General features: G+C 34.7%; 1 protein-coding gene across 1 annotated transcript; it reads right to left on the bottom strand.

Moving 5' to 3' along the window:
* LOC110027020 (xyloglucan endotransglucosylase/hydrolase protein 22-like) lies at positions 1 to 2,004 on the bottom strand. The gene is made up of 3 exons (XM_020728280.1): positions 1,644 to 2,004; positions 907 to 1,100; positions 1 to 576 (listed from the first exon to the last, which is right to left on the bottom strand). The coding sequence occupies exons 1-3, from the start codon at positions 1,917 to 1,919 to the stop codon at positions 189 to 191; spliced, it is 858 nt and encodes a 285-aa protein (XP_020583939.1). The 5' UTR covers positions 1,920 to 2,004; the 3' UTR covers positions 1 to 188.
* Between the last annotated feature and the right edge of the window lie 9,135 nt (positions 2,005 to 11,139).

Genomic DNA, 11,139 nt, shown 5'->3' with positions numbered 1-11,139 from the left:
GCAATAAAGCAAAACATTTATAGAAATTACATTTGTCAAACTATTAGCGAATCCGTTCTTGATCTTTGTACATTGCAATACATTTATTTTTATCATAAAAGATGCATATGAATTATTTTCGTACAACTAATGTGCCCTCTAGGCCTTTAGGAAACCACTGGAATGAAAATACGCTTGCGACGCAAAATCTAAGCTACTGAGCATTCTGGTGGAAAACCTTGTGGGAACCGCTTCGCGTCAGTGCAATAGTTATAAATCATGTAATTCTTTTGCACCCACCTTATTCGTTCTTCGCTCGTTGAATCAAGGTCCTGTCCCCACCATGCCTTATTTGCCACACCCGAAGCACAACTAGACGTACCGGACGACCATATACATGCGTCAGCGACGAAGTTCTGATATGAGGCGACAAATGGTGCCTGACTCCAGTCGGTTTTGATGAGCCCTCCTCTCGTTGCCCAATCTTCGGCATCCCACAGGCTCGAATAGATCCTCATCGGCTGGTTCTTCGGAAATGCAATACCGCTTGATTCAAGGTTCTTGAAAACTCTTATTGGTGTTCCATCAACTGTGTATCTAGGATTGTCAAACAATAATACATGCATGATGAGCATTCAGATTTTGGTATACTTAATCTTGGGAAATTGACATTCGTAGCATACAATTCTAATGTATTTAAATTTGTCACACTTAAACTTTCATATTTGCATGCATAACAATTCGGTGTTTTATACCTATAAATTAAAAGGTGTATTTCAGGAATGTCATTATTTTTTGTGTGATATTGAAGATTTGAGTGCTGTGTATAAATATGAAAGTCTGGTGTGAGATATTAAATACATAAGAGTTGTGTGCTATGCTTTTTCCTCGTAAGTACGCACACACAAACGCACATGATTCACTTACAAAATCTGTCTGGGGTTCCATAGAATGGTATATGTGTGGAAATTGATAGTCGGATCAAACCATAATCGAAACTGTTGCTCCCGACTCCCCTTCCCTTGTGTAAAAATATTTGTGTGGAGTGTGTAGGGTTGTCCGCTTAGATTTCCTAGGAACTCGAAGTCTATCTCATCATGAGTCGGTCCCTGTGACGAAAACTACAAATTCAACAAAAAATATTAGTATTTTATTGTGATCCCAATATAATATTTTAGGAAAATTTACGCACATACCATTCAACTCTTATGTATCTAACACCTAAACTTAATTTTTACACGTCACCCTATCTACACATGAAAATGTGCATTCCACTTTTTAAAGTTGAAATAGTGATATTTTGATGTGATATGAAAGATTTGCATGATATAAATGAATAAAAATAAAGTTTAGGTGTCATATATGTAATTTATGTAGGAGTTGTGTGATATTTACATAGCAGACAATTTCAATTTATTTACATGTCTCACACCAAAACTTTCATATTTACACACATCATTCAAATCTTTAATATCACATACAAATAAACTCTATTACGGTTTTTTTAAAGTGAGATATACCTTCTCATGCATAGGTTTAAAACACCAAAGTGTTATGTATGTAAATATGAAATTTTAGGTATGAGATATGTAATTACATAAAAATTGGGTGCTATTTTTTTTTTTTATTAAATCTTTATAGCACAAGTAATGAGCTTCACGTACATAATAAGCAGTGACTGTGCCAGCAGAGTTTCCGGGCACCAATTTGAGCTGCATATCAATCTTGCCAAATAGATACTCATTCTTGGATTGGAAGCCAGAACCTGAAGCTCTGTCTAGAGAAAGCTTCAGAACTTCTCCATTGTTCAGTATCTGCGCACGGCTACCTCCCCAGGTGATGTCAAACTCCTGATTGAAATTTCCAGCCGAACAAATATCCATCAAACCACATGAAACTATAATAAATACTGCTACACTAAAACTCATGTATGGAGCCATATGATATAGAAGAGTGGTAGTATGTTTTAATGATAATATGATATGAATTTTTTGGGTTGGTTTAGTGCGCTTGGGTTTAGGACCCTTTTAAAGCTGGAGAAGAGCAATGATTGAAGGTGGTCTCAGATTTTTAAGAGGAGGGATATTAGTTGTTTTCCTCTGAGTTGGCAACAGTTGGATTGGAGAGATGATTGATGTCTTCCAGTGTTGAGTTTTTCCGTATGAGGTCTATAGGAGAAGATAGAAAGCTACTTCCTTTTGGCCCACCTTGGCTCGCCCATAATTGATGATTGCATGAATCCACATTTTTTGTTTATATTCTTTGGTTAATAGGACTCTCTTATCCTCTTTGTAGACGCGGTATAGACGTATTTTCACAAATTTACATGCATACCAAAGTTTGATATTATATTTGTACCATGTCTGGTCACAAATCTATGTTTGGAATTTGTATTTCATTTTTAAAAAGAAGATGATACTGATGATATTTTCGATGTAACGTTAAAGATTCGGGTAGCGCACGTATAAATTTTTGAGTTTTTGATAGGAAAATACATCAGATTTGTGTAGTGTATGTAAATGTCCTTAATATTTTTTTATACATTTTATATAATTTTATTATTTAATAAAAAAAATTAAGTGAAGGGTACATCCTCTTAGTTACCGGCTGGGTATTGTTGACCAAATCTATGTGAATCACGTGCGTTCTTGGGGGGAAGGATAAGGTGGAATATTTGATGATTCTTGTTTGGTGAGAATTGATATTTTTTGAGGAGTTAGAAATTATAAATAGCTGGTGGGACACACTGGCAGAAGGCATTAGTTGATTAGTTATATGTAAAATCCGAGTTTGTGGCTGTAGGGTATTAGAGCTGCTCTCTTTTTCTTCTTTCCAGCCGAAATGGAACGGACGGACCCCACCGTCCTCATACACGCACGTGTGAGCGTAACTGCGATAGAGAAGGATTCCTGTAAAAGTGAACCTTTATTTATTTATTTTTTGACGATGCAGTTTTGAAGATCAGACGTAGAGTTATATCCGGACTTCAATTAAAATTTGCGTCTGTTCTTCTCTAAAAGGCGAAGAAACATGAAGTCTGATCCGGTAATGTGGTATAACATAGTTGTGCTATAGGTTTTTTCACATTACAATCGTGTTGTACACACGATATGATAATCATGTTGTACTACATGAGCGGGCTAGATTTCATGCTTTTTCATTTTTTAGACAAGGATACACGTGAAATTTTAATTGGAGTTTGAGCTAACTTTACGTCGGGAAATATTTTCTCCAATTTTACAGTGAAAAACTACGTGTTGAATGATTTTTTGTTTCATAATTTTTTATGACTTTGTTGGGTTTAGAGCAAATGTGATCTTTTTGTTACATTAAACACATGTTTCTCATGTTTAGTTTTTGAGGCATTTACATACGTGCCACCTAATTCTTATTTATTTACATGCCTAATTTCTAAATTTTATTTTTTTACATTTCTACCATGGAATCTTTAATATCACATAAAAAATGCACTATTTTAATTTTTAAAAAGTGAATATTTTTATTTTTCATGCATAAATAAGGTGGCCTGTATATGTAAATATTGAAGTTTAGGTGCTAGAAATGTAAATTGCTAGGAATTGAGTGGTTTTTATGTAAAGCATATTATTATTTTTTATATAAAAGGAATTTAGCATCGATTTAGCCACAAAATTAATATAGGAGGAATTTAAAATTATGACTTGTAATAACTTTTGATGTCTTTATTGTTTATCGACTAATTAGTTGACACTCATATGATATAATTATATTTTTCTGATAAAAAATTGAGTTTTTAAGTCTTTCATAGTTCATAACGCTTGCTTAATAATCGTTAATGATTTAATCAATTTTTTGATTAAATCATTCTCTTTTAATTGTTTTTCTTGTATTTTTGCAGTTTAAAAAAATATCTTCTGATGTAATTTTTTTAATGGGTGAATTGTTACATTAGAAACATGAAAAATGCTTTGTTTATGTCTAGTTGCAAGATCTCGATAAATAAGAATGTCGAGAGCTTCTACTATAATTATTATAGGAATGATTTGAGTGATAAATATTACAAAAGTTACATGTTTCAAATAAAAACTAATATATGCTGATGCATGCTAGAAAACTAGCGGCGGTAGAGTAACGGACTATCGTCTTAGCGTTGTACGAATGTTCAGCATACGCACAGATGAAAGAGAAACAAGCGGTGATGATTCCAGAAGTTTTTACGTGGAAAACTCGTAAGGAAAAAATCACGGGGCCTGACCTAGTTGCGGAAATCTACTATTGATTGATGATTACAGAAATCTCTTGTCGCACAGACGGGAAATGATAAATATATTTTTCAGATTACATCGTTGACTGATGACGTCTGGTTGATGGTGATTGATGATGGTTAGCGGTGGTTGCTGACGGTCGGTGGAGGTCGACGACGGTCGGCGGTGGTTGACGACGGTCGGTCGTTGTCGACGGAGGTCGACGAAGACCGACGATGATGCTGAGCTGCAGCTTCTCTTCAAGACCTCAAGCTCTCTCTCTAGACTTCAGCCCCCTTTCATGAGAGGGATGAAGCTCTATTTATAGCGTTCTGAGTGCAATTAATGTAAGAATATGAACCATTTTGATCGGACGGTCCGAAGAGCTTCCCTTAATCAGATGACGTTTCATGGGTATTTGAGTGCCTTAATGATGTTGGAATTGAGCAATCTTGGGCTCGTTGGATTCATCTTGTCGAGACGGTCGATTCGAATATGAACTCGTTATATTTTACATCTGTTTGACCTTTCAAATGCCTCCATAAATCCTCCTAGAGTTGTTTAATGATTTGATCCGAGCTTGATCTGACTCGGATTGGACTAGTTCTTATATCATTGGGTCCTCTCATCGAGCCGATCAGTTTGACTATAAGTTCACTGAAATCGGAACTCTAGATGACTCTTAATTGAAGTTTAAATGTTTTTTTTGCTCAAGATATTATCTCGAGATCTGTGATATGCTTTAAGATTCGTGTCAGGTGATAAAAATTTATTGGTGGTGTAAGCGGAGCCGCTCGCCAAGATCACTGAAGCAAATGCAAAACAATTTGTCTGAAAAAACATCATCTGTCGTTTTGGGCTCACCGCAAAGATTATCACTGATAATGAGACTCAATTCATTAGAAGGGTCTTCACATCATTCTGCAAGGATCTTCACATTCAGTTGGTGCACACTGTCGTGACACATCCCCAAAAAAAATGAGCAGATAGAGGTGCCAAATTGGCTGGTGCTCAAGGGGTTGAAGGCTCGTCTTGAGAAGGCTGGGGGGCAGTGGGTAGAAGAGCCACACAACGTCCTTTGGGCCTTTGGGCCTAGCGTACAACCACACGTACTCCAACCGGGGAAACTCCATATAACTTGTATTTCGACACTTAGGCTGTTATCCCAGTTGATATCGGAGTTCCAAACCCGTGAGTTAAGACTTTCGACTCAGATAGCAATAAGGAAAAGCTTCGACAACATTTGGATCTCCTCCCATAAACACACAATGTGGCCAATCTTAGAACTGCTTCCTACTGCCAAAGAGTTGCTCACCACTTCAATCAGAGGGTCAAGTCTCGACCTATCTCCGTCGATGACCTGATCTTGCGTAGTATTGAAGCCACCGATCATGGTCCCCAATGCAACAAACTATCACCTCTCTGGGAAGACCCATATATTGTGGCTGCCATGATCAAACCTAAAACCTTTAAGCTCAAGGGTTCAGATGGGAAAGTTTTGTCTCGGACTTGGAATGCAGAAAATCTTCGCAAGTACTATCAGTAACACCCCAGTCGTGCAGTCCATATTTATTATTACATCGCAACTCATGCATAATCAATGTATCTTAAATATTATTCACTTACTTTCCTATACATAAATGATATCTTTAGAATGTGTAATGACTCATCCATAAGTGACTTCATGCTCTCGACCTGAGAAATACACAACTTCGGTTGTATCTTAGTCAGTGCATGATCAATCATAGGAGGATTTGATATAACCTCTTCCATATGGGTTAACATTGTTGAGTTTTTACTCCGATAAACAATCCTGGATATGTTAACAGTCCTTGGTGGGCTACACCTGACCCTTTCCACAGAGTTTTGTAAGTGAGCAATGCTCCAACAAACAACCTGGGATGAGTTAATAAGTCCTCGGTGGACTTCAATTGGCTCCTCTTATGCAGGTTGACATCATCCAGTAACACTCTGATGCATAGCCTCAGAAAAGTTAAAAATGGCTGGTGATTTATCCCTATGATAACTTTGTTACATACTAGAATTTCTAAATGACATTGGATATCCACTGTGACATTTTAAAAAATAAATAAATAAAAAAAATCCCACGAATCCTTCTTCTATGAATCATTTTTACCACTCCTCAACATCAAGTACACAATCCGCAATGCTTCAGCGCTACCCGTTGCCTCACCGCAATGCATCGCCGCGACGCACTGCCACAACACATCACGTCGCCCCGACGCCTTGCCGCGACACCCTGCCGCAACTTGTTGCCGCGGCACACCGCCACAACACAATTATGGGGCGGAGCGTCGCAGCGATGTAAGATAAACCAATTATATTCATATTTTACATGGCATTTGAAAGCTTCTTTGATCAAATATCTAAATTTTTAAAACTTCGATAAAAAAACATGTAATATAATCATTTACAACGATCAAATAACACAGAATAGTAATGGAGGTTATTTCCAATAGTTTTTTTTTTTAATCAAATTTTATTCTTATGAGGTCATGGGACCTAATGGACCTAGAAATGTAGGGCTACTTCCTCAGGCCCACCTGCCGCCCGCCCATAATTGATGCGTGCATGAATCTATAGGATCATTATTTGATAAAAAAAAACGAGCCTTACCGCATCAGTTGTTCTTATCGAATGATGAAGAGCTGTCTTTATTGCTGCAGTCTCATATAAAGTATATAACAAGATTCATTGCTGAGCTGCAAAAATGGAGAAAGGAATTATCATTTCCGACACAAGTTTACCATGCATGTTTCATGTGCTTTGTACATGGCGAGGAGTTTTGTGGGGAGGTGATTCATTATGCTATTTTGGTGAGAGATAGACAGGCACATAAAATGTGCACTAAATTTTGAGTAGAGATATTGAAAAGAAACAATTATATGCACCATATTTTTTATGATTCTATATTTTGAGGAAGAAGTTACCACTATGGGTGTAAATGAACCGAACATGAATGAATAGAGCTTGTGTTTGTGTGTGTTTGTGTTCGGTTAGTTTGAAATTTATTTTGTTTGAAATAAGCTCGTGTTTGAAATTGTTCGTGAAGCCACTATTTGTGTTCATTTCTTAACGAACGAGCCGAACGCGAGCTGTTCGCGAACGATGAGCCAGTTTGGCATCCCTAATGTTAATATATATAAATAATATATTATATTAATTATTTAATTTATATTATATAAATATATAATATCTATATTGGTATATTACTAATATAGTATATTAGTATATTATTATTATTATTATTAATTTATTATATATTATAATTTATAAAATTTAATTTTTTAAAATATCATAAATTTTTAATATATAATTATTTTATATTTCGAACAATAATGATTCAAACACGAACGAACGCATCACTATTCGTGTTTGGTTCGTTTAACTAACCGAACGAAAAAAAATTTGTTCACGTTCGTCTCGTTTACTTATCGAACGAATCGAACACGAGCTGATTGAAGAACCGAACATGAACTGTTCGCGAACAACGAGCTTTTTTGATAGCCCTAGTTACCACACATAAAATATGCACTAAATTTATTCATGATATGGATCTCTTATTTAAAGTAATGAGTTTTATTCTTACAAAATTACAGAGGCGCACCATCATCATTAAATTTTGGAGGAGCCCTTTAATAAATTACAAGGACATTTGAATATAATAAGCCTGATTAATTTATATGAACAGTGACAAATTCGTCGGCTACTCGTCTGCCTTGGCTCTGTCGATAGTTGATCCAGGTTGAGGTTATTTATTGACCTATTTGAAGAAGGTTGATCGTTGTTCTGAAAGACGGGATCCTTTGATACATTTATTGGCATCTTGTGTTTTCCTCATCAACTTCTAATCCGTCGGTCGTTTCGTAACCGTCCGTTTTCGATTGTTGTAGACAATCGATCATCCCCTTCCTTCTAAGTCGTCTGATTGTATTGAGATTCATGTTGACATATTTTTGGTTTACATATTTAGTTCTCGATTCTTTTGCTTCTTGAAAGCTGTGCAACAACATGAGAATCTTTTTCAGTGGTGCAAAAAATACATTAAAAAATACAAATTAAATGTCTTTATTGCTTAATAATGGACTTCCCTAGATTTCCACACCCAAACCGCTATATATAAGCCATAGAGTGAATCTTCCTTCCTTCTTAACATTATACTCTTCCTCCATTTGTGCATGTCACAATGTCTGGTGAGGGAGGCTCGTACGCCAATAAGGATACTCTCCTTAAAGCTCTGGGTGGGATGCAGGCCCAAGCCCGAAAATCTGAGGTAATGTGAAAACCTACGGGGAAAACTCCGGCGAGGGAATTAAGCAAAAAGAGGGCTGCGTAGAGATCTAGGAATGTCGATCGTGATGATCGAATTGGATCCCCTGATTCCTGACAATCACCTTATTGGGTATTCCTCAAAAGTGGGCTCTCCTGCCAGGGGGAAAGAAACGCTTGTCCAAATTGTTGTGGGGGGCCATGACTCCTCCAGGTGGTCTCAAGGAGTCAAAGACTAAAGTCGAGACATGGTTTCAGCGGTCAAGGGCTGGCCTTTAATCTGTTGGTGGAGGGCTAGAGAAGACCAATGAGGGTGTTATTTCTTACACCACATCCTAATTATCATCAACCCTAAAAAATGAAATAAAATTAATTTGGAGTAATTATGAATGTAAATGGCATAAAAACTATTCCACATTGTAATTTAATGTTAGGGGAGGGGGAGCAGGGGAGCTCCCCATAAAAATTTCAAGTCAATTGGAGTTAATTTCGTCACTTAAATGTATTAATCAAGTGAAATGAAATTTTTGGCATTAAAATAATTATAACAATTAAAATATAATTAAAAAATTTATCAAAATTGGTTTTTAGAGCTCTTAATAACCAGAGGAACCTAAGAAAAATAAAATTTAAATAAAAATGAACACATCATTTTTAGTTAATTTTAAGCCTTTAAATAATTAAAAATCAATTAAAAATCATAAAAATCACAAAATTGTAAAAACATACTAAAATGTCACATTTGGTTTTCTGATCACTTAGAATCAATTACATTAATTTTCCTAATTTTCTAAGTTAAGATATTAATTTTAAAAGGCTTAAAAGTGGATTTTCCCTAATTTTGTATTAAAATAATTCTAATAATTAAAATATAAGTAAAAAAAAATATGAAATTTGTTTCTTTGGGTTTCCTGGACTTAGAAAAATTTAATAAAAATATAAAACTTAATTTTCCATTTAAATATTATTTTATATTTAATTAACACTCAAAACAAACAAATAATTCTAATAATTATATTAAAAATTTTAAAATCATGAAAATTTGTCCAGGTGGTCCTCTAACCTAGCTGAACCTCAAATAATTTTCTTAAGGATAGAACTCTTATTTTGATGGACTTATTAAATTTTCATTGAAAATCCCTATTTTTGCATTAAAAATAATTATAAAAATTAAATAAACTTGGAAAAATCACATTTTCTCCTCTGATGCAACATAAAATTTTCAAGTCATTTGAGTCAAATTTAATGAATTATGGGGTATTAAGGCCTTTGGAGCAGAGTATCAAGGCCTTAAGGGCAAAAGTGTAATTTTGGAATTTAAAGCTTAATTAATATTTAGGTTTAATCAAGAGGGTAAATGGGTAATAAATGATCTTAAAATAACATGTCTTGATGATTGAAGATTAAAAAGGATAAGCGGTAGAAACAACCTCACTTTGAATCTCATAAAGAATAAATTTATAATTTTATTCAAATTAATGAAATTTGGGAAGAATAATTAAATAAGAAGATATTAAGGTGAGGGGTTTGATTTTAGAAGATTATAACTCACTGATTTTAACCCCCAACCAATGGTTTTAAAATGATTTATAATTCATGATAAGGATTGAGAGTATAAATATTAAAAATTCTTTTTCTTAACCATAAACCTACTCATTAAATCTTAAGGGCTTAGTAGTGAACCAAACTTAGTCAAAATTTTGTCTAATGAGGGTTATATAGTAACTTATAATTAATTTAAAAACTTTCAAAATACTACAAGCCCATTCTTTAAAAATCAAATTAATTAAATTTCTTAATTAAGTCAAGTTGCCCCCAAGGGTCTTTACCTATATAATTCATAAGTGAGATATCAAGTGATGATTACCCCATTTAAGAGATAATCAAAATATCATGATTCACTAAGCATATGGGTATTATTTGGATGAAACATATAGCAAACACAATACGGCCAAAATGAACTCAAATAATTCCAAGGACCATGAAATGTCTAAGGTGTTACCCAAAACTTTTTCATTATCCTTTGGAAATCTTGTAGAACATCTGGACTTATTATGATTTGCTTAATGGAATCATCCTCAAAATTTAAACCCAAGCCACTAAGTTATGACACAGGATCTGATAGACACACGTTAAACTTGTATTTTCTACTTTCCTTATCATCATGCTTTAATTCCTGCAAAATTATATATATATATATATATATATATATATCTCTGTGTGTGTGTGTGTGCTTTGCAAGTATTGACTTTTCAGGTGGAGGAACGAGAACACTCACCAGGTACATTTTTACAGTTTATAGTGCTTTCTTTTTTCGCACTTTCTACACTGTAATTTTATAATTACGAACTTGCATGCTAAACAACAAATGTCACTCTGCTTGAAAACTAAAACATTCAGGATAGCCACAAAGCTGAAACCAAAACTAAAACTAAAAATCAATCAAGATAAAATTCACCGCCACAACATTCAAAATATATGACAACTCAAAATTTAATCACAAACATCACAAAACCAAAATTGCAACTAAATTAAGACGTCTCTATCGGATGATTGGGAATCTCTCGGAGGAGGTAACCTACGGTTGCTAACGAGGGTTCCCACGGTCTAAATGAAAGTATGGAACTCATTAAGTTGACTTTAGTAA

The sequence above is a fragment of the Phalaenopsis equestris genome, unplaced genomic scaffold, assembly GCF_001263595.1.
Source record: "Phalaenopsis equestris unplaced genomic scaffold, ASM126359v1 Scaffold000411, whole genome shotgun sequence".
NCBI classification, from domain to species: Eukaryota; Viridiplantae; Streptophyta; class Magnoliopsida; order Asparagales; family Orchidaceae; genus Phalaenopsis; species Phalaenopsis equestris.
The sequence above is the reverse complement of the archived record's forward strand: the minus strand, read 5'-3'. Positions and strand labels throughout refer to the sequence as shown.

Bases quoted from the DNA above. Each gene is read 5' to 3' on its own strand.
- LOC110027020 (XM_020728280.1), bottom strand. From the start codon at position 1,919: ATGGCTCCATACATGAGTTTTAGTGTAGCAGTATTTATTATAGTTTCA. The intron at 1,101-1,643 runs GTACGTGAAGCT...TTGAATTTGTAG, and splicing joins GCACAGTCACTGCTTATTAT to TTTTCGTCACAGGGACCGAC. The intron at 577-906 runs GTAAGTGAATCA...TGACAATCCTAG, and splicing joins TGGAACCCCAGACAGATTTT to ATACACAGTTGATGGAACAC.